This window comes from Tachyglossus aculeatus, chromosome 7, assembly GCF_015852505.1.
Source record: "Tachyglossus aculeatus isolate mTacAcu1 chromosome 7, mTacAcu1.pri, whole genome shotgun sequence".
NCBI classification, from domain to species: Eukaryota; Metazoa; Chordata; class Mammalia; order Monotremata; family Tachyglossidae; genus Tachyglossus; species Tachyglossus aculeatus.
This window is the reverse complement of record NC_052072.1, coordinates 37,511,933-37,534,376: the sequence shown is the minus strand read 5'-3', so window position 1 is coordinate 37,534,376 and position 22,444 is coordinate 37,511,933. Positions and strand designations below refer to the sequence as shown.

The following is a 22,444-nucleotide window of genomic DNA, read 5'->3' as shown; positions in this document are numbered from 1 at the left end:
GTGACCTTGGTCACTTCTCTTTTCCTCGGTTACCTCATCTTTAAAATGGGGACTCAGTACCTGTTCTCCCGCCAGTTTAGACTGTGATCCCCATGTGGGACCTGATATATCTGGTAGCGAGCCCAGCACTTACGTTAGTGCTCGGCACATAATAAGCACTAGACAAATACCACAATTATTAATTATAAAGAGAGAGCTCCCAGTTCAGCTCTTTGAAGGCAGTGTTTGTTAGAAGAGAGCCGAGAACAAGGTTTACTAAGGAAAACAACATCCTTGAAAGAAGCCTTTGAATCCCTCCTAAATGCCACACTTTTCCTAAACTCCCTTTTCTCAGGAAAAATGCAAAAACATTAAACGGCCTCAGGGCAGCTCCTCCAGGAGTTGATTTCAGAGCCTCTTGGATGAATCACAGATTTGGTGCTTTCCCTCAGTTCCCTTCAATGTCTACTGCCGCATCTTCAGATCTCTGGAGTATTGCTTGTTGGTGCCTCGTGAATTCTCCTTCAGATGAACTTTTTGTGCGGTCTAGCCATCTCAGCCTGTAAAACCAGCCCAAACCTCAGCGATGCTTTCAAGCATCTGCTCTCTGCTCGTGCCTGTCTCCGTATCACTTTTTAAAACGCGCGCACGCTCACAGCTGCTAAGTTTCTATGCGCATTCCTGCAAGGTTGTGTGTGTGTGATTGGGGCCAGCCGACCCTCACCGCATCTGATACTAACCTGTACGGTACTAACCCCGTCTGCATCCGAACGAAACCGCCGAGCAAAGGAAGGCCGGACACCGTTAGAGAAGATGGCAGAAGCATGCAGGGAACAGCACCTGAAAGCCTGCCAATAACCAGAGCCGGTGAGGACCGAAGAGCAAAGATCCTGGACAGAGAAAACTCGTGGTGCAGGAGGGTGGAACGGGGGGAATCCACCGCTTAGATGTGTACGTTTTTAAACGCTTGATTTTCACCCCTCCCTCGGCCCCAAAGCACTTCCGCACATATCTGTAATTTATTTAGTTATATTAATGCCTGCCTCCCCCACTAGACTGTAAATTCTCTGTGGGCAGGGAGCGTGTCGTCTCACTGTGTTATACTGCATTGTCCTAAGGGCTTAGTACAGTGCTCGGCACACAGTAAGTGCTCAATTAAGACCACTGATTGATTGATTGCTCAATCACCAATCTCTGTTCTGCAGGCTGCTCCAATTATGTGGCTTAGAGAGCTGTGTCCCTCTTGGTCTAACTCTGACACTGAAGGTGGGTTTGGCTGTCAGTCTAGAGGTAGGTAGCAGATGGGGCTGCCTGGCCTGGAAATTATTTTTGAATCAGGTTCTTGAGAGAAAGAGGAGGAGGAGAGGCAAGAGAGAAAAGCAGTAAGGACTTCGTGCATCCCGGATTTAGGGGGATGGGGCAAAATCAGTTTCAGGTTTGAGAAGCAGTTGAGAAAAACAGCGTGACCTACTTGATAGAGCACACGCCTGGGAGTCAGAAGGACCTGCCTGCTGTGTGACGGTGGGCAAGTCACTTCCCTTCTCTGGGCCTCAGTTCCCTCATCTGTGAAATGGGGATTCAGATTGTGAGCCCCATGTGGATTGTGTCTGATTATCTTGTAGCTACCCCAGCACACGATACGATGCCTGGCACGTACCGTGCGCTTAACAAATACCGTGAAACAAAAAGTTTGTTCTAGAAAGGAAGCTTTAGTCGAGTGTCCTTGCTGTCCTAAATATTAGGTTGGGAATGCATAGCCCAGCTCGTGGGCAGGGAGTGTCTGTTACACTGTTAGATTGTACTCTCACAAGCGCTTAGTACAGTGCCCTGCCCACAGTAAGCGCTCCATAAATATGATTGACTGACAAGGAAATGAAAAGAGGAGAAACAGTTATCTCAGGGGCTAGGAGGTAGTCATGTTGCCTAGATGGGATGGGCAAATTGGGAGATAAACATTAGCATTTCTAGGAGCCAGACTAGCCGGCCCCTGCACATTTGGCGGCCACCATTAATAATAATAATAATAATGATAATAATAATGTGCTTTTAAGTGCTTACCGTGTGTCAGGCACTGTACTAAGCACTGGGGTGGATACAAGCAAATTGGATTGGACACAGTCCCTGTCCCACATGGGGCTCATAGTCTTAACCCCCATTTTAAAGATGAGGAACCTGAGGCATGGAGAATTGAAGTGATTTGACCAAGGTCACACAACAGACAAATGGCAGCGCCAGGATTAGAACCCAGGTCCTTCTGAGTCCCAGGCCCGTGCTCTAGCCGTGACACCATGTGACTACATGGAAATTCAGGGACCTTAGAGCCCTCAGAGCCACACCTGAGGGTCCCCGAAGGTCAGATATCTGTGTTGGCCAGCTTGGAACAGGTTGGCAGAAGTAGAGCTGATCCCATCCGCCTCAGTTCTCTGGAAAATGCGAGTTCTGGTCCATGGGAGGCTGCTCTCGTTTACCCGGCATTTGCTAAACGCCGTTGAGCGGTGAGAGATGTCGGCATTTCTCGGGGTTTTCCCAGCCCCGTAGTGTTTGAACTGGGCGGCAGATCTGGCAGGAAATGAAGATGGATCCCGCCTGCCGTGGTGGCCACAGCAGGAACTCTGCTCCGGGCTGGTGCAGACCATTATCAGTTATAGCTTGACAAAATGATGACGCCCGGTTTCTCGGAGGAAACCCGGGAAGCAGATCTTTCCCACAGGGCTTCCAAAGTGAAGAAAACAGCTTGTGCCGTAGCTGGCCTCTGAAAGCTCGAGACAGGTAGAGGTGTCTGAGGACACCAAAATCCGGTGGTTGCTTAGGGATTCCCAAACTACCGCTTTTCTTCCAACTCCCGGAGGTTGAGAAGTTCTCTTCCACCCCTGGAAGTAGCCGGCCCTGGGAAAGAAGGATCATCATCAATCGTATTTATTGAGCACTTACTGTGTGCAGAGCACTGTACTAAGCGCTTGGGAAGTACAAATTGAGCGCTTGGGAAGTACAAATTGGAAAAGAAGGATCGGAGGTGGGGATTTCTCCCTGATTGGCAAGGATTTGAACAGGACTTTGAGCAAGCTTGGGAATCCTCTGGAGTGCCTGGGTTGTTACTGGAATGCTAGGGAAGCCGCGTGGCCTAGCGGAAAGAGCACCAGCCTGGGAGTCAGCTCTGCCATTTTCCTGCCGGGTGTCACTTATTTGCGCCTCCATTTTCCTCATATGTGAGATGAGGATTAAACACCTGTTCTCTCTCCCCCTTAGCCTGCGAGCCCCACGTGGAACGGCGACGGGATCCAACCTGATTATCTTGTATCTACCCCAGCGCTCAGGACAGTGCGTGGCACACAGTGAGCACCTAACAAATGCCGCAGCTATCGTGTGCATTCCTGCCCCGGCTCTCTTCCTCTTTTATCCCGCTCTCCTTCTGGCAGAGAGGGCGGTGGCGGGGAAATGTTTTTAAATCAGTTTTTCTCGCCTGCCTAGGATAAAGGAGATGCTGGGGTGCGAGAATTGGACAGCATGAAGAGCGAGCGTCTGAGGACCATCCAGCTGAACGTTTGCAGTCAGGAAGAAGTGCAGAAAGCCACGGAGTTGGTCAGGGCTAATCTGAAGGACCCCGAAAAGGGTGAGTAAACTCTGTCCCGGAGAAGAGAAGGTCGCAGCTCGACTATGAAGAGACTCGCATAACTGCCGGAGGCCATTTGCCAGACATACGTCTGGAACGGCCTGGCCTTGTGGGTAGAGAGAGGGCCTGGGAATCAGAAGGACCTGGGTTCCAATCCTGTCTCCCCCCACCTGTCTGCTGTGTGACTTTGGGCAAGTCACTTCACTTCTCTGGGCCTCAGTTACCTCATCTGTAAAATGGGGATGAAGACTGTGAGCCCAAAGTGGGGCGGGGACAGTGTCCAACTCGGTTACCTTAATTAATTAATTAATAATGGCATTTGTTAAGCACTTACTATGTGCAAAGCACTGGGGAGGATACAAGGTGATCAGATTGTCCCATGTGGGGCTCACGGTCTTCATCCCCATTTTATAGATGAGGTAACTGAGGCACAGAGAAGTTAAGTGGTTTGCCCAAAGTCACACAGCTGACAATTGGCAGAGCCGGGATTTGAACCCATGATCTCTGACTCCCAAGCCCGTGCTCTTTCCATTGAGCCACCTTGTAACTACCCCAGAGTGTAGTACAGTGCCTGGCACATAGTAAGTGCTGAAATACCACAATTATTATTATGAGGATTATTATTTGGGGGGCAGCAGCTAGCCTTGCCTTGGGTCAAGGCAGGGAGGCTCTAGCTGACCTTGGGAGGGGTCTTCCAGCCCCACGAGTCTGTCAGAATATTTTAAGTTGACTAAGGCTCCCGAGGTCCTACCTCAGCTCATTCATTCTCCTGAGGGGAGCCATCGCTCTGAGTGTCCGGGTTGGAGCGATGCCCAGAGGTCACTCCCTGGCAGCCTCTTCTCTTCTTTTCCATAAGGACAGGGAGAAAATCCAACGAATGATCCCCTCTGCTAGCAGGAAAAGGTTCAAATGCTTTCTCCACGTCTGGTCTTTCACTCTATCTCCTGCACGGGACCCCATGGGGAGGTGCAATCGAAGCTGGAGCACACGGCATCCTTTAAGAGCCAATGAACTTATTTAATAATAATAATAATAATAATAATGGTATTTAAGTGCTTACTATGCATCAAGCACTCTTCTAAGCATAGGAGTAGATAATTTAATAATTTTGGTATTAATCAATCGTATTTATTGAGCGCTTACTGTGTGCAGAGCACTGTATTAAGCGCTTGGGAAGTTCAAGTTGGCAACATATAGAGACAGTCCCTACCCAACAGTGGGCTCACAGTCTAAAAAAGCGCTTGTTAAGCGCTTACTATGTGCCAAGCACTGTTCTGAGCACGGGGGGAGATACAAGGTAATCAGGTTGTCCCACGTGGGGCTCACAGTCTTTAATCCCCATTTTCCAGGTGAGGGAACTGAGGCACAGAGAAGCTAAGTGACTTGCCCAAAGTCACACAGCTGATAAGTGGCGGAGCCGGGATTAGAACCCGTGACCACTGACTCCCAAGCCCGGGCTCTTTCCACTGAGCCACGCTTGTTGGACACAGTCCCTGACCCACATGAGGCTCACAGTCTTAATCCCCATTTTGCAGATGAGGTAACTGAGGCACAGAGAAGTGAAGTGATGTGCCCAAGGTCACACAGCAGGCAAATGGCTGAGGCGGGATAAGAACCCAGGTCCTCTGGCTTCCGGACCCATGCTCTATCCATGGGGAGGCTGGGGGTTAAGAGAGAGTCGGGGGTTGTTCTCTGGGTCTATTTGAAAGCTCCTCATCCGAGATCGAGTTGCTTCCGAGATCGAAACCACCTTTTGCAGAGACCGTGGAGAGAAATTGGGTGTTCTTCTCTTTGACAAGACGGGCTTGGCTTCTTCCAACCGTAATGAGAGGCAGCGAACTATGGACTTATGCACAATGAAAGAGTTTCTGGGTGGAACTATTACTGAATTATGCATTATTCCACCGACTCGGCTTTACTTAAGCCGACGCCGGAAACAAGAGGTCCCCGGAGCGCTGACGAGACAATCCTCGGGTTGAAAAATGGGAGCGGGCCCGATTTTCTCTCTGTTCCTCCTGGCCTCTGTGCTGGTGTGCACTTTGCAGCGTGGATCTCAGTTGACCGTCAGCAGTTAAACGCACGGCTTGACACCCGGTTTCTCGGAGGAAACTTGGGGAGAAGATATTTCCCTCAGATCACACAGGGCTTGCAGAGTGAATTAAAACACCTTGCGCTGTGGCTGACAGGCTTCCCCGTCTGCTGCCTGGGCGAGTTCTGTGAACCCAGGGAACATACCCGGGATTCCTCGCTCCCATCATTTTCTATGCAGGCAGCGCAAGAGTGTCTTTGGCATTAGAGGTACCAACCAGGCTGAGCTTGACTTTCTCTCTGTTAAATAATGAAGGGGCAAGTCTTGCTGTCACATAAAGAAGCAGCCAAAGTCCCACGGGACTGCCAGGATATAACCCCTCCGGTTAAGAATTCAGCCGTCACCTTCCATGCTCCGGCCAGAATATTGCATCCATGAACATGAAGAAGGAAAACAGCTGAGCTCAGCACTCTTAAATAACTGCATTAGAGCCGGTGGATTTTAGTGGCAGTTTGAAGGAAGGCCTGGTTGACAACCCTAATTGAATTAAGGTGGCGGACGCTCTATTAGTGTCTTGTGCTGATTGAGTCTAGGTTTTTTAAGTTTCCTTCCCCAGGAATTATGGAATCAGCCCCTGTGACGTCTAGCTGGACCCAGAAGATTGATTTCTGTGTCTCATGAGCACCAGAGAGAGTAAGCCCAAGTTTCCATGTGGTTGCTTTTTACATGCAGTCCAAGGCGAGCTACTAAATAAGGGTCAGCTTACCAGGGTTCAGTTCTTGTATTTTATTCATTACAAATGATTCTTTACTACAGCTTTAAAATTGTGACTGGGGCAGTAGTGAGCTATACAAGGAAAAAGCCGGAAAGCCACTGAAGCAATAACCTTATTATCATCATCATCATCAATCGTATTTATTGAGCGCTTACTATGTGCAGAGCACTGTACTAAGCGCTTGGGAACTACAAATTGGCGACATATAGAGACAGTCCCTACCCAACAGTGGGCTCACAGTCTAAAAGGGGGAGACAGAGAACAAAACCAAACATACTAACAAAATAAAATAAATAGAATAGAATAGATTATTAGACAAATACTGTATTTTGATGAGGGGTGTTTTTGGTTATGTTTTGTTTTTTATGGTATTTGTTTAGCACTTACTACGTGCCAGGCACCGTACTAAGAGGTGGGGTAGATACAAGCTAATGATTGAGACTGTGAGACCCCTGTGGGACCGGGACTGTGTCCAACCCAATTTGCTTCTATCTACCCCAGCGCTTAGTACAGTGGCTGGTGCATAGTTAGCACTGAACAAATACCATAATTATTATTATTATTATCAGGTTGGACCACCCGTGTCCCACTTGGGGCTCACGGTTTTAATCTCCATTTTACAGATGAGGTGCTTGAGTCCCAGAGGAGTGAAGTGACTGGCCCAAGGTCACACAGCAGAGAAGTGGTGGAGTCAGGATTGGAACCCAGGTCCTCCTGACTCCCAAGCGCAGGCTTTATCCAGTAGGCCACGCAGCTTCTGCCACTAAGCGACCTCTAAGTTTTCCCTCTACAACTTGGTTTCAAGAGAGGAATTCCGTGCTTAGTGGGATAAGGTACTCACCAGGATTGCCTGAATCCAATAAAATGAAACCCAAGGGTTGGGATTGGTCTGAAAACAGACAACTTTCTTTTAAAACTGATTCTGTATCCACCCCAGCACTTAGTACAGTGCCTGACACATAGTAAGTGCTTAACTAATCACAATAATAATAATATTATTATCCTGTCCTGCAAAACAATAATTTAACACGTGCAAGTAGATTTGTGATCAGTGCTCATCACTATCCATTAGTGTTCATCCCCTGTAGACTGTAAGCTTGTTGTGGGCAGGAAATGTGTCTGTTTACAGTTATATTGTAGTCTCCCAAGTGCTTAGTACAGTGCTTTGCACACGGTAAGTGCTCAAGAAACACGATCGACTGATTGACTGACTTGATTCGACCTCTTAAAATGTCTCCTTATTCATTCATTCATTCATTCATTCAATCGTATTTATGGAGCACTTACTGTGTGCAGAGCACTGTACTAAGCACTTGGGAAGTACAAGTCGGTAACATATAGAGACGGTCCCTACCCAACATCTTCATGAATGGCAGAGTAGAGTGAATTCATTTCCCAGGCTCCCTTTTTGCACGTTACCCAATTTCCCACGCCCTTCATCATTCCTGTCTCAAAAAACCCTCCAAATAATGAAGCAGATATCCAGCCCCGCCGTCGCGGAACGTGGGCAATTTTGTGGCCAAGGCCCCCGCCTCAACCTCCCTATCTGGATCCCTTCCCTCTTTCATCCCAGCGGCCTCTCCAGGCTCCCAGAACATGGGCGATTTTGTGGCCATAGGCCCCTGCCTCAACCTCCCTATCTGGATCCCTTCCCTCTTTCATCCCAACGGCCAATCCAGGCTCCCAGAACATGGGCGATTTTGTGGCCATAGGCCCCTGCCTCAACCTCCCCATCTGGATCCCTTCCCTCTTTCATCCCAACGGCCAATCCAGGCTCCCAGAACATGGACAGTTTTGTGGCCATAGGCCCCTGCCTCAACCTCCCCATCTGGATCCCTTCCCTCTTTCATCCCAGCGGCCTCTCCGGGCTCTGAGCCCCCCATGGGATCCAAGGAAGGCCTCTGGCATTCCTTTGACTAGCTGGGAAACATGATGACGCCCAAAGGGACTGTGAGAAAGCAGAGCCACTTTTCCCCACTGTTGGGTAGGGACTGTCTCTATATGTTGCCAATTTGTACTTCCGAAGCGCTTAGTACAGTGCTCTGCACACAGTAAGTGCTCAATAAATACGATTGATGATGATGATGATGATCCCTCCACCACCCCTGGTTTTGTGGGAATGTAAAATGCGGCCTCTGGGTGGCACTCTTCATTCATTCATTCCTTCATTCATTCAATTGTATTTATTGAGCGCTTACTGTTTATTCATTCATTGTCGTATTTATTGAGCGCTTACCGTGTGCAGAGCACTGGACTAAGCGCTTGGGAAGCACAAGTTGGGAACATATAGAGACGGTCCCTACCCACCAGCGGGCTCACAGTCTGGAAGGGGGAGACAGACAACAAAACAAAACATAGTCACAAAATAAAATAAATAGAATAGTAAATATCAGATTGTGAGCCCCAAATGGGACAAGGGACTGCGTCCAACCTGATTTTCCTATATCCATCCTAGCGCCTAGTACCGTGCCTGGCACATAGTAAAGTGCTTAACAAATACCATCATTCATTCATTCATTCAATCGTATTTATTGAGCGCTTACTGTGTGCGGAGCACTGTACTAAGTGCTTGGGAAGTACAAGTTGGCAACATATAGAGACGGTCCCTACCCAACCACGGGCTCCCAGTCTAGAAGAGGGAGACAGACAACAAAACAGAACATGTCTTCAAGAAGCAGCTTGGCTTATTTATGTTAAATAAATAGATGGGAATCAGCAAAAACTAATTGAGCATTTCCAGTGAAGACTGTGAGCCCCCCCGGGGACAACCTGATCGCCCTGTATCCTCCCCAGCGCTTAGAACAGTGCTCGGCACATAGTAAGCGCTTAATAAATGCCATCATTATTAAGCACTTAGTACACAGTAAGCGCTCAGTAAATATGGTTGAATGAATGAATGTACACTAGGATGATGTGAGCCCTCTATTACAGGCCCTGGAATGCTTTTATGATGATTTCATACTTCACCTGGCTAATCAGTCAATCAATCAGTCGTATTTATTGAGTGCTTACTGTGTGCAGAGCACTGTACTAAGCGCTTGGGAAGTACAAGTTGGCAACATATAGAGACAGTCCCTACCCAACAGTGGGCTCAATTTTTCCCCCCAGTTAACTGTTTTGTACTTCTGAGGGAGGAAGAAGAGCAGTTTCTGTCTGCAACTGGATAGTCCATCCTCTGGAACCACATCCTGCCCCAGAGTAGCTCAAGGAGATCTTTTCATCTCCAAAACTGTAATTTTGAAATTTTCCTCTGGTATTTGTTAAGCGCTTACTTTGGGGCCAACACCGTCCTAAGTGCTGCCAACGTTTATTAGGTCGGATGCCGTCCCTGTCCCACGAGGGTCTCACGCTCTAAGTAGAGGGGAGAACAGGCATTGAATCCCCATTTTACAGTCAAGGAAACTGAGGCCCAGAGAAGTGAAGTGACTTGCCCAAGGTCACAGGGCAGGCAAGTCCTCTGATTTCCAGGCCTGTGTTCCCTCCCCTGGGCCATGCTATTGAGGGACTCTGTGGGAAAGCCAGCAAGATGAACCTCAGACATTTTTTCCAACCTCAGCTCTTTCCCTTCTTGACTTTTGAACGCTCAGCAAGTTATTTCTCTTTTTGGGTGCGTGGAACTTAATCCTTAAAGAAAGAGCTGCCCGTCTGGGTGCCTTTGTATTTAAAATGTGCAAGGTCCGGATGTGCAGTGGTAACGCTGTTATTATTACTAATGACAATACCGGTGTGTATAATAATGTTGGAATTTGTTAAGCGCTTCCTATGTGCCCAGCACTGTTCTAAGCGCTGGAGGACTGTTCTAAATGATATGTGTGTTTGAAAGAGAAGCCAATCGGTGAGATTTTACATCTTAAAATGTTCACTGAAAGAAAATTTTACTTCGGCAAGCCTAGAGGTGATGAAGCTAGGAGCTGCTAATTCCCGTAAAGCACTGCCGGGGCCTCAGGTCCAAATCGGGGTGGCTGCTTTGCCTCTATGCATTAATAATGGAAACTGGGGACTGGGAGTCGACCTGAGTTCTAATTCTCGCTCCACTGATTGTCTGCTGTGTGACCTTGGGCTCGTCACTTCACTTCCCTGTGCCTCAGTTCCCTCATCTGTAAAATGGGAATTAAGACTGTGAGTCCCACTAATCCCGCTCTGCTACTTACCAGTTGTGTGACTTTGGGCAAGTCACTTCTCTGGGCCCCAGTTACTTCATCTGTAAAATGGGGATTGAGACTGTGAGCTCCACGTGGGACAGGGACTCTCCCCCTCGGCCCCCTCTCCATCCCCCCCATCTTACCTCCTTCCCTTCCCCACAGCACCTGTATATATGTATATATGTTTGTACATATTTATTACTCTATTTATTTATTTTACTTGTACATATCTATTCTATTTATTTTGTTAGTATGTTTGGTTTTGTTCTCTGTCTCCCCCTTTTAGACTGTGAGCCCACTGTTGGGTAGGGACCGTCTCTATTTGTTGCCAACTTGTACTTCCCAAGCGCTTAGTACAGTGCTCTGCACACAGTAAGCGCTCAATAAATACGATTGATGACGATTGATGATGACAGGGACTGTGTCCAACCCAATTTGCTTGTATCCACCCCAGCACTTATTACAGCGCCTGGCACATAGTAAGCGCTTAACAAATATCATAAGAATAATAATGTGGGACGTGGACTGTGTCCAATCCGATTAGCTTGTATCTACGCTTAGTACAGTGCCTGGCACATAGTAAGCGCTTAATAAGTGGTATTAAAAAAACATGGCAAAGGCCTGCATTCAGTGCTGGGGCAGCAGAGTCTGCTTCACTCTTAGTGGGGGAAAGCATTATAATAATGGAATTTAAATGCTTACAATGTATCGAACACTGTGGTACGTAGGGTTCAATTAGATCAGACACAGTCTAAGCGGGAGGAAGAACAGGTGATTGTGAGGAGGGAATGTGTCTGCTTATTGTTATATTGTACTCTCCCAAGACCCCCTCAGGGTACCACCTGGGGAGTTTCCAGTCCTCTACCATCATCAATCGTATTTATTGAGCGCTTACTATGTGCAGAGCACTGTACTAAGCGCTTGGGAAGTACAAATTGGCAACATATAGAGACAGTCCCTACCCAACAGCGGGCTCACAGTCTAAAAAGTCTTGACTATGGGAGGGAGAGTCAAGCAGAGGCCTACCCATTCCATTCCTAGCTTGGAAAGTGGCTAGCGAGTGGCAGGCAATCTGCTACAAGTCGAAACTCACCTGTGCCGGGCAGCGGCGGCACGGGAGAGAGTGAGGGCAGAGACTCAAGTTTACTGCGCGGAAGGCGGCAATAGTTAACCACTGCTGTATTTTTACCAAGGAAACTGTGGATACCGTACCAGAACGATGGCAGATGGAGGTGGGGCATTCTGAGAGAGTTGTATCATGGCGTCGCTATGGGTCGGAGACGACTCGACAGCATAAGACTAGACTCTCCCAAGCACTTAGTACAGTGGTTTGCACATACTAAGCACTCAATAAATACCCTTGAATGAATGAATGGGTATTGAATCACCATTTTACGGATGAGGAAACTGAGGCACAGAGAAGTCAAGTGGCCTACCCAACATGACACAGCAGGGAAGGGGTGGAGCTGGAATTAGGATCCAGGTCCCCTGGCTTCTGGGCTTGTGCTTTTTCCACTAGGTTATACTGCTTCTTGGCTTCTTTGCTTCTTCCTCCTTTGCACATTTCCCTGGTTTGAGAATAATAATAATGATGGCATTTGTTAAGCGCTTACGCCGAGCACTGTTGTAAGCACCGGCATGGCTTAGTGGAAGGGGCTTGGGAGTTAGAGGTCATGGGTTCTAATCCCGGCTCCACCACTTATCAGCTGTGTGACTTTGGGCAAGTCACTTCATTTCTCTGGGCCTCAGTTACCTCATCTATAAAATGGGGATTAAGACTGTGAGCCCCCCGTGGGACAACCTGATCACCTTGTAATAATAATGATAATAATAATAATAATAATAATAATAGCATTTATTAGGCGCTTACTATGTGCAGAGCACTGTTCTAAGCGCTGGGGAATATACAGGGTGATCAGGTTGCCCCATGTGGGGCTCACAGTCTTAATTCCCATTTTACAGATGAGGTAACCGAGGCCCAGAGAAGTGCTTTGCACATAGTAAGCACTTAATAAATGCCATCATTATTATTATTATTGTTATTCTCTGGGCCTCAGTTACCTCATCTGTAAAATGGGGATTAAGTCTGTGAGCCCCACGTGGGACAACCTGATTAGCTTGTATCCATCCCAGGGCTTGTAACTTCCCAAGCTCTTAGTCCAGTGCTCTGCACACAGTAAGCGCTCAATAAATACGACTGAATGAATGAATGCTTAGAACAGTGTTTGGCACATAGTAAACCCTTAACAAATGCCATTATTATTATTAACTGGAAATCTGGGATCGTGGCTTTTGCTTTATTCAGTTCTCAAATGGTGGGGTGTGTAGTTTGAAAAGAAGAAGGCAGAAAACGCAAGGGAGAAACAAAGCAGAGGCTACATAGCTGGAAACAGGGAGAGGTCGGGATGGAGAGCCAGGAAAACTGGGGTTAGCTGTAGTCTGTTCTTGGGAGATGAGTCCCTGACTTGTGGATGGAACATAGGAGGGATCCAGGAAGCTTGGATTTTTCCCTCTTTCCAACCACAGACCTGCTTGTCTTCTCTTGCGGCCTCACTAACCTCAGTCAGAGGCGATTCCCAGTTCACCAGTGCTGGGTCTTCCTAACGATGGTATCTGTAAAGCACTTACTAGGTGTCAAGCATCGTTCTAAGCGCTGGGGGAGAGACAAGCTAATCAGATTGGCTGTGCACACAGTAAACGCTCAATAAAGGTTGAAAGGTTGGACACAGTCCACATCCCACGTGGGGCTCATTTTACAGATGGGGTAACTAAGGCACAGAGAAGTGAAGTGACTTGCCCGGGATCACACAGCCGACAAGTGGCGGAGCTGGGATTAGAACCGAGGTCTTTCTGGCTCCCGGGCCTGGCTGGATCATCATCATCATCATCAATCGTATTTATTGAGCGCTTACTATGTGCAGAGCACTGTACTAAGCGCTTGGGAAGTACAAATTGGCAACATATAGGGACAGTCCCTACCCAACATCATCATCATCATCATCAATCGTATTTATTGAGCGCTTACTATGTGCAGAGCACTGTACTAAGCGCTTGGGAAGTACAAATTGGCAACATATAGAGACAGTCCCTACCCAACAGTGGGCTCACAGTCTAAAAGGGGGAGAGAGAGAACAAAACCAAATATACTAACAAAATAAAATAAATAGAATAGATATGTACAAGTAAAATAAATAAATAAATAGAGTAATAAATATGTACAAACATATATACATATATACAGGTGCTGTGGGGAAGGGAAGGAGGTAAGACGGGGGGATGGAGAGGGGGGTGAGGGGGAGAGGAAAGAAGGGGCTCAGTCTGGGAAGGCCTCCTGGAGGAGGTGAGCTCTCAGCAGGGCCTTGAAGGGAGGAAGAGAGCTAGCTTGGCGGATGGGCAGAGGGAGGGCATTCCAGGCCCGAGGGAGGACGTGGGCTGGGGGTCGATGGCGGGACAGGCGAGAACGAGGTACGGTGAGGAGATTAGCGGCGGAGGAGCGGAGGGTGCGGGCTGGGCTGGAGAAGGAGAGAAGGGAGGTGAGGTAGGAGGGGGCCAGGGGATGGACAGCCTTGAAGCCCAGGGTGAGGAGTTTCTGCCTGATGTGCAGATTGATTGGTAGCCACTGGAGATTTTTGAGGATCCACTAGGCCATGCTGCTTCGCTTGGCCCGCCTTTGAAAGAATAGTCACTTGGAAGATCATTTTCGAAAACGTGAGTCTCAGGCCTTTGTCCTATGCGTCGTCGGTGGCTCCCAGGTTTATGCGGGACTTGGGATAATTAGTGGCTGTACTCTTCCCAGAGCTCAGCTGGTTTGCAGTTCTGTCAAACCACCTCTTTCTCTCTGAGCCTGCCTACTTAGCTAAGTAGTTCCAGCATCTGTGGAGTTCTTTAGAGATGCAAAGAGCAATCACTTTTCAGTAGTTATTCCTGCTAATTCCCTGTAAATTAGGATTTTGACCTCCCCCTTACATATGAGGAAACTGTAGGAGGTTAAGTGGCAACAAGCCACTTTAGCAGTCGACACTTAATTAGCCTCCTGCGGGGTTTCAAGGTGTAGAGGTCAAGATTGAGTGGACCAGCTCCTTCTTGTATTTCTCCATAAGAACACAAGCAGGTAAGAACACAAGCAGCGTCATTATGGAGTTAGATCAGTATTCTCTTCATCTCGGGATTTCGCCTCCAACTGATGCTTGGAGGGGTTCACGTGATGGGTGCCCTCTGACCTCCATTTTAGTGGAACACGCTGGCCCGCTCTCCCCAGGCCCGCATCCCGCAACAAAAATTCTCTGCTATTCCTGCTCATGACTAGGGATCAGCTATTGAACCTATCTGAAGTGAATCAAAATAAATCAAAGTTATGTATTGAATATGCTGGAAAAGTCCTCTGCCTCGGTCTGTGAAAAGAAGCAAACGTATTGATTCAGCCATTCTTGAGACTGGTGGTTATTATTGTTATCCTATTTCAATTGAAGAAAGTCAGGTTTTAAAGCTCCTTATCTTCTCTGAATGACGGGGAAACTCAGTCTCAGAGATTGCAGTAACTGAATTTCCCGGACTGTCCAAGATCAGTTGTAATTTATTTTAATGTCTCTCTCTCCCCCATTAGATTGTAAGCTCCGTAAGGGTGGGGATCATCTGTTATAACTCTCTTTTTACTCTCTGAAGCTTTTAGTGAGGTGCTTTGCACACAATAAGCATTCTATAAATGATATTGAGGGAGAAAATTAATCTTTACTCAGGTCCAGGGATATGGATTCCAGGTTCATCTCCTTTATTAACTGCACTGTTTGATTATCCCTGGGGGCTGAACACTGTATTGAGGGATTGGGGGAACATGATAAAAGTAAAACTCATATCCCTGTCCTCAAGGAGTTCACACTCTAATTCCTCAATCTGGCCTGAATTCTGTTAATTTTCGAGTGCTGCCAGCATCATCGTCATCATCATCAATCGTATTTATTGAGCGCTTACTGTGTGCAGAGCACTGTACTAAGCGCTTGGGAAGTACAAGTTGGTAACATATAGAGACAGTCCCTACCCAGCAGTGGGATCACAGTCTAAAAGCATGGAAAACTAACTAACTTAACATGGAAAGCTAAGGGAGAACACAGTATGGCAGAGCTTTTCAGCCATATCACAGTCCATCCTAGACTGTAGGCTTGTTGTGGGCAGGGAAATTGTCTGTTTATCATTATATTATATTATATTATATTATATTATATTATTATATATATCGTTATATTATCCTCTCCCAAATGCTTAATACAGTGATCTGCACACAGAAAGTGCTCAGTAAACACGATTAAATGAACGAATGAGCTGAATTTTACCTCTGAGTGTGAAGGAGATTCCTTTGTTAACAAAACAGGGAATATGGGTTTCTGCAAAACTGAAGTAAAGCGGAAATAAGTTTTCCCAAACGGGTTTACAGATGCATCACGACACCTCTGCCATCCGGAAGATTTTCAGATTGGAAAGGGGGGCCCCCACGCTGCTCTCAGCGGGGCACACCTGACACTAATTTTACATCACAGCTGCTGCTATATGCTTCCATTCTAAAAATAGGGTGCTAGAAGGAGCAGCTGGGAATTGGATCCCGACACAATGGCGACCAGAGGCCCCAAAACCAAAGAAAAGAGCAAATGTGAGAAAATTTAAGCACTGGGGGAGGTGGGAGCTGAGATTTCATGCCATTGCCTAGGGAGGAAAAGGGCTGTAAAAGAAAAAAATTCCCCGATGGATGTAAGATCCTTGAGTGTCCAACCACCCACCCTCCAGTCAGGCTCGTCTACGACGATGGGCCAGACTTTGAACATCACAGAGTTGGAGGGGAATGAGGTTAACTGCCTCTTCCTGCATAGCTTCTGTAGGGCTGAAAAGGGAAGATTTCTCCTAGCTGGGTGAGAGGAGGAGGCAGGTGGGTGGGAAATCTCCTTTAGTATTGTGTGGGGGTGAGGGAGAAAAATGAGTTTCTGCTTCCATTCTGTAAAGCCTGAGGCTGACAGGTTCCCAGTAGAACACTTTGTTGAACAGAAATTTCCTCTCCCTAATGAATGTTCTTATTTGGTGCTGAAGGAACAGGTGCCAAAGGTCAATGGTTGAAGCTTTCATTTGGGCAAAGCAAGGCAGCTAACTATTCTGCTATTTGTGTTAAACCATTTCCCTGATTAAGGCTGTCAGGAAAACTAGATCAGAGGTCTGCTGGCCGATTAGCAGGGGCCTTGTCCCGTGCTGCTGGTTCAGATCAGAGCAGACCTTCTGGGAGACAGTGCTTAGCCGGGGCTTTTGGCTTCTGGGAGTCAAAAGGACCTGGGTGCTAATCCTGCCTCCACCACTTTCCTGCCGTGTGATCTTGGAAAAGTCTCTTCACTTTTCTGTGCCTCAGTTACCTCATCTGTTAAATGGAGATTAATAAGACCACGGTCCCCTTGTATCTACTCCAGTGCTTGAGCTTAATGAAGGCCATTAAAAAAAAAAAAAAAGCAACCCGTCACCTGTTAACAAACAAAGCAAGAAAGAGAAACCCAGCTGAGATCATTTCTTCAGGGGCAGCAGTGGCTTTTTTTTTTTAATGCTTTAAGCACTAAGGTAATCGGACTGGACACAATTGTCTCACATAGGGCTCACAGTCTAAGTCAGAGGGAGGATTCAGTCCCCATTTTACAGATGAGGTGATAGAGGCACCGAGAAATTAAGTGACTTTACCACCTAGCAGACAAGTGGAAGAGCCCGGGTTAGAACCCAGGTCCTCTGGCTTCCCAGCCCATGCACTTTCCACTAAACCACGCTGCTTCCTCTTTTTTGCTGAGCTAAGGCCCAAGTTTAAATATAATAATAATAATAATAATAATAATAATGGCATTTATTAAGCACTTACTATGTGCCAAGCACTGTTCTAAGCTCTGGGGAGGTTACAAGGTGATCAGGTCGTCCCACGGGGGGCTCACAGTCTTCATCCCCATTTTACAGATGAGGGAACTGAGGCCCAGAGAAGTGAAGTGACTTGTCCAGAGTGGACAAGTGGCGGAGCCGGGATTTGAACCCCCAGCCTCTGACTCCAAAACCCGGGCTCTTTCCAACGAGCCACGCTGCTTCTCCATCTCTGAATGCTCTACCCCTATGAAAAGCAGCATGGCCTAATGGTTAGAGCATGGTCTTAGGAGTCAGAATCTGGCTCCGCCACTTGCCTGCTGTGTGAACTTGGGCAAGTCACTTCACTTCTCCGGACCTCAGTTATCTATAAAATGGTGATTAAGACTGTGAGCCCTATGGGAGACGTGGACCGTGTCCAACCCGATTAGCTTGTATCTACCCCAGCATTTAGAACAGTGCCTGGCACACAGTAAGCACTTAACAGGCACCTTAAAAATAAGAAAAATTTAAAAAGACAGAGAGCAGAACAAGTAATGATCCTCCCGGAACAAAACCCAAGGTTTCTTCTGCCTGTTCAGTCCGGAGGTGAAAGTAAGCCGGAAACCGTGCTGGTTCTGGGGTACGGTATCTGAGCAGGTGGCTGCTGGCAGGGAGAAAGCCAGCCTGGGTTGATGATGAAGACGATGGTATTTAAGCGCTTATTATGTGCCAAGCACTGTTCTAAGCACTGGGGGAGATACAAGTTTATCAGGTTGTCCCAAGTGGGGCTCATAATCTTAATCCCCATTTTCCAGATGAGGCACAGAGAAGTGAAGTGACTTGCTCAAGGTCACACAGCTGACAAGCGGCAGAGCCGGGATTAGAACCCACGACCTTCCCGCTGCTTCTTCTGATCCTGCTTCTTTGCAGCCAAATTACTCTCACTTCCAGCAGTCTCAGGATGGAGCCCATTCTATCAAGGATGGAGCCCATTCTATCAAGCCTGGGCTGTAGTTTAATAATAATAATAATAATAATAGTAAGGCATTTGTTAAGCGCTTACTATTTGTTCATTTATTCAGTTGCATTTATTGAGGGCTTACTGTGTTCAGAGTACTGTACTAAGCGCTTGGGAAGTACAAGTTGGTAACATAAAGACGGTCCCTAGCCAACAACGGGCTCACAGTCTAGAAGGGGGAAACTAGGTGCAAAGTACCGTTCTAAGCGCGGGGGAGCATACAAGGTGATCAGATTGTCCCACGTGGGGCTCACAGTCTTCAACCCTATTTTCCAGATGAGGTAACTGAGGCACAGAAAAGTTAAGTGACTTGCCCAACGTCCCATAGCTGACAAATGGCAGAGCCGGAATTTGAACCCATGACCTCCGACTCCCAAGCCCCGGCTCTTTCCATTGAGCCACGCTGCTTCTCACTTTAAGATCCCACCCACTCTCAAAATCTGCCCCTCGGGGGCACCCGGAGCCAGCCAGTCAGTCAGTCAGTGGCATCTATTGTGCGCTCAGGAGAAGACAATAGAAAAATAGACACAGTCCCTGCACACAATGAGTTTACAGTTTAGAGGAGCCATGGGCATCGTTGAGGACCGGCCCCCGCAGTGCCGGGAACCGAGCCCCGTCAGGCCCTTCTCTGCCCCATCTGAGCTGTTTTCCCGAAGTGTCATAGATGCTGGTGGTCAGAGACGCCACTGGTGAATTCTCCTGGCTCTCCCACCCCCTGCCTCCCCTTCTGAGGGAACTGGAGCACCTGTTGGCATGATGGGCTGTTCAGAGCTGGCCACCACCCATCTCCATCCCCTACAAATCCCTCTTTAGGCACATATGGAGCAAGATTACACCGGATGAGGCTCCTAAATATGTACATGGAGCACGGGCGTGCTGTGCTAGGGTGGGAGCTCTTCCCTCTCTTAACCCCTCTCTCCTCCACCCTTCCGCCAGGCAGCAACAGGGATGCTGTCACTCTGGTAATATATTTTTTTTTTACTACTTTCGCTCCTGGTGTGTACAAAATAATCCCCCGCCTGTCCCCTCTCTGCCCTCATCGGAAATGCAATCATACTTGAGCCTGACTGTTCCTCACCGCATCCACCAGTTAGAACAGTGCTTTGCACATAGTAAGCGCTTAACAAGTACCATCATTATTATTATTATTCTCAAAACACTTGCTCCAAACTACTAGAGGTTGGACTCGTTCGTTCATTCAGTCGTTTTCGTTGAGCGCTTACTCTGTGTGCAAAGCCCTGTATTAAGCACTTGGGCGAGTACAGTATAGCAATAAATAGACACATTCCCTGGGGCTCCCGTCCGTTGGTATCCTCTAGCAGGATTAGAGGCTGCAACAGGATGAAATATGGTAGAACAGGGGTTCTGGTATCTTCTAGAGCCCACTGAGCCACACTCTCTTTAAGGAGTGGTGTAAGTGGGGGTTGGGGGTTGAGAGCCTTTCCCTGTAAACCTGGATGAGAAGTTTGGTGGGAGAAAATGAAAAAGGCCACCGATGGTCTTCAGGGATTTTCCATTTGCAATTTGGTTTTGGTCGTGGTCTGGCACTATGAAGAAAAATAATGGTTCAGTCAGATATGTCGGTCGGTACCTGCCGTCGGTTTAAATCATTATCGTGAATGCTAGGGTGCAAGGGCTGATTTAACTCAGGATGAAAGAACCTCGCTTCCCCCACTTTTGCCGGTCGGATGTGAGGATATTTGTTTTTCTGGAACATCCGGTGAACAACAGCTACACTTTGCATCCTGTGCAAAGCACTAGACTGGTGTCCTCTGGACTTTAAGCCAGCTGTAGGCAGGGAACGTGTCTCTGTTATATTGCTATATTGTATTCACCCAAGCGCTTGATACGGTGCTCTGTGCACAGTAAGCGCTCAATAAATGCAGTTGACTGACTAAAACTGACGGTTGTGTAAGCCACGATGAGGAAGACAGAGACACACTCAAATGATAATGGGGGAGTGGATACTAAGACTCTTAGTCACCAATAGTCTGTGCTGTGAATCACCTTCGGCGGCCGTGAACAGTTTTCCGGATGAATTAAGGAGTCATTCAGAAGGACTAAGAAAAAGAGCATGGAATGTTGGGATGGAACCAGGAGGAAAGGATCACGGGAAACGGTGCCATATCATATCGGGCATTGAGCATAAACAGAATCATTTATGCCTGGTATGTTTTTCTTGTTGTAGGGCTGTGGGGCCTGGTGAACAACGCGGGCATCTCCACCTTTGGGGAGGTCGAATTCACCAGCATGGAGACCTACAAGGAGGTGGCTGAAGTGAACCTGTGGGGAACGGTTCGCACGACCAAAGCTTTCCTCCCCCTTATCCGAAGGGCCAGAGGTGAGTTGGGGTCACGCTGGCTGCCAGTTCCCAAACTTGACTATTTCCAGGCTCCGGGTCTCAGTGAAGGGGTGGGTGTCGGGAAAGGTAGGGGAAAGGGAAACATCTGAGCCCCCCGAAATGAGCCCGGCCCCCTGCCACCCAGCCCGCAGCCGGTTTCCACGGAGCGGCAGCACCTGAAGAAGAAGTCTGATTTCCCCTTCCCTCCCCTGTCCCCCTCCGTCCTCGCAGGCCGCGTGGTGAACATCAGCAGCATGCTGGGCCGCATGGCCAGTCCCGCCCGCTCCCCGTACTGCATCACCAAATTCGGGGTGGAGGCCTTCTCGGACTGCCTGCGCTACGAGATGCTCCCGCTGGGCGTGAAGGTCAGCGTGGTGGAGCCGGGGAACTTCATTGCCGCCACCAGCCTCTACAGCCCCGAGCGCATCCAGGCCATCGCCGAGAAGATGTGGGACAACCTCCCCGAGGTGGTGAGGGAGGACTACGGCCGCAAATACTTCGACGACAAGATCGCCAGGATGGAGACCTACTGCAACAGCGGCTCCACGGACACGTCGCCCGTCATCGAGGCCATCGCCCACGCCCTGGCCTCCCCCTCGCCCTACACCCGTTACCACCCCATGGACTATTATTGGTGGCTGCGAATGCAGGTCATGACCCACATGCCCGGAGCCATCTCCGACCGGTTATATATCCACTGAGCCACCCCGGGACCTGTTGCCGGGATCTGGGGGAGGGAGGGTGGAAGGAGCGAGGGGAGGAGCGCGGCCCCGGGGTCGCTTCTGCAGGGGGAGGCGGACTTAATTCCGTGACCCGGTGATTCGAGCTTTCGTTTACGTTTCGTTGATGTGCTTCTTGCCGTTTGTGTGGATAGTTCAAGCTTAAGAAATGTGCTTGTGCAGGAATTATCGGGGTGTTGCCGGCGGATGGACTTTTGAGGGCCGGAATCACCCCATAACTGAAAAGTTGGGCCCCCAGGCCGATCGGTACCCCGACATCACTTGCACCGTAGAGATTCTCACCTAGAGCGTTTAACCGGTGGAGTTTTCAGGGCCGAGTCCCGTCGATGTCAGCCCTGGTCTCGCCATTTGGAGTTTTTCTGGGTTTGTCTCGCTCTATAATCCTCCTTGACGTTATTCCCAGGCAGGATTTTTCTGTTGTTTTCAGCCCCCAGATGGAACGGTGGGCCTCGGCATCCCTTTGGGAATGATCCGTGTTCTCCAGGTCAAAGAGCAGGCTCGGTGTGTCTTGCGACCCTTCCCATCCCGCCCCGCGGTCAGTCGGTCCAGCACCGCTCGCTGCTCCAGAAGGGTGTTCTTCACCACCCTGGGGAGAAGGGGTCCAAACAAGGGTCTCTGACGAGGTCACAGCTAGGGGAGGGATGGATGTGTTAAGCGCTTACTATGTGCTGAGCATGATACTGAGCACAGGGGAAGATACAAGGTAGGTCAGACACAGCCCCTGGGCCACATGGGACTCACAGTCCAAGTAGGTGGGAGAACAGAGATTGAATCCCTATTTTGTAGATGAGAAGAATGGAGGCCCAGAGATTTAAGTGACTTGTCCAAGGTCACCCAGCAGGCAAAGTGGCAGAACCGCGATTAGAACCCAGGTCCTCTAACTCCAGACCAGTTCTAGTACATCGCCGCACTATGCAGTGCAGGCCAAGTGCTTAGCGCAGTGCGTTGCGTTCGGTCAACC

General features: G+C 48.5%; 1 protein-coding gene across 4 annotated transcripts in view; it reads left to right on the top strand.

Annotated features, from left to right (window-relative positions):
* The window catches only part of BDH1 (3-hydroxybutyrate dehydrogenase 1), a 59,064-nt gene extending 36,859 nt beyond the window's left edge, over positions 1-22,205 (top strand). For all 4 annotated transcript variants that reach the window (XM_038748949.1, XM_038748946.1, XM_038748947.1 and 1 more), the window contains exons 5-7: positions 3,448-3,589; positions 20,591-20,743; positions 20,975-22,205. In XM_038748949.1, the coding sequence (XP_038604877.1) occupies positions 3,448-3,589; positions 20,591-20,743; positions 20,975-21,444 (765 nt within the window). In that variant the 3' untranslated portion in view covers positions 21,445-22,205. The remainder of the gene's footprint in view (positions 1-3,447; positions 3,590-20,590; positions 20,744-20,974) is intronic.
* Positions 22,206-22,444: the final 239 nt, after the last annotated feature.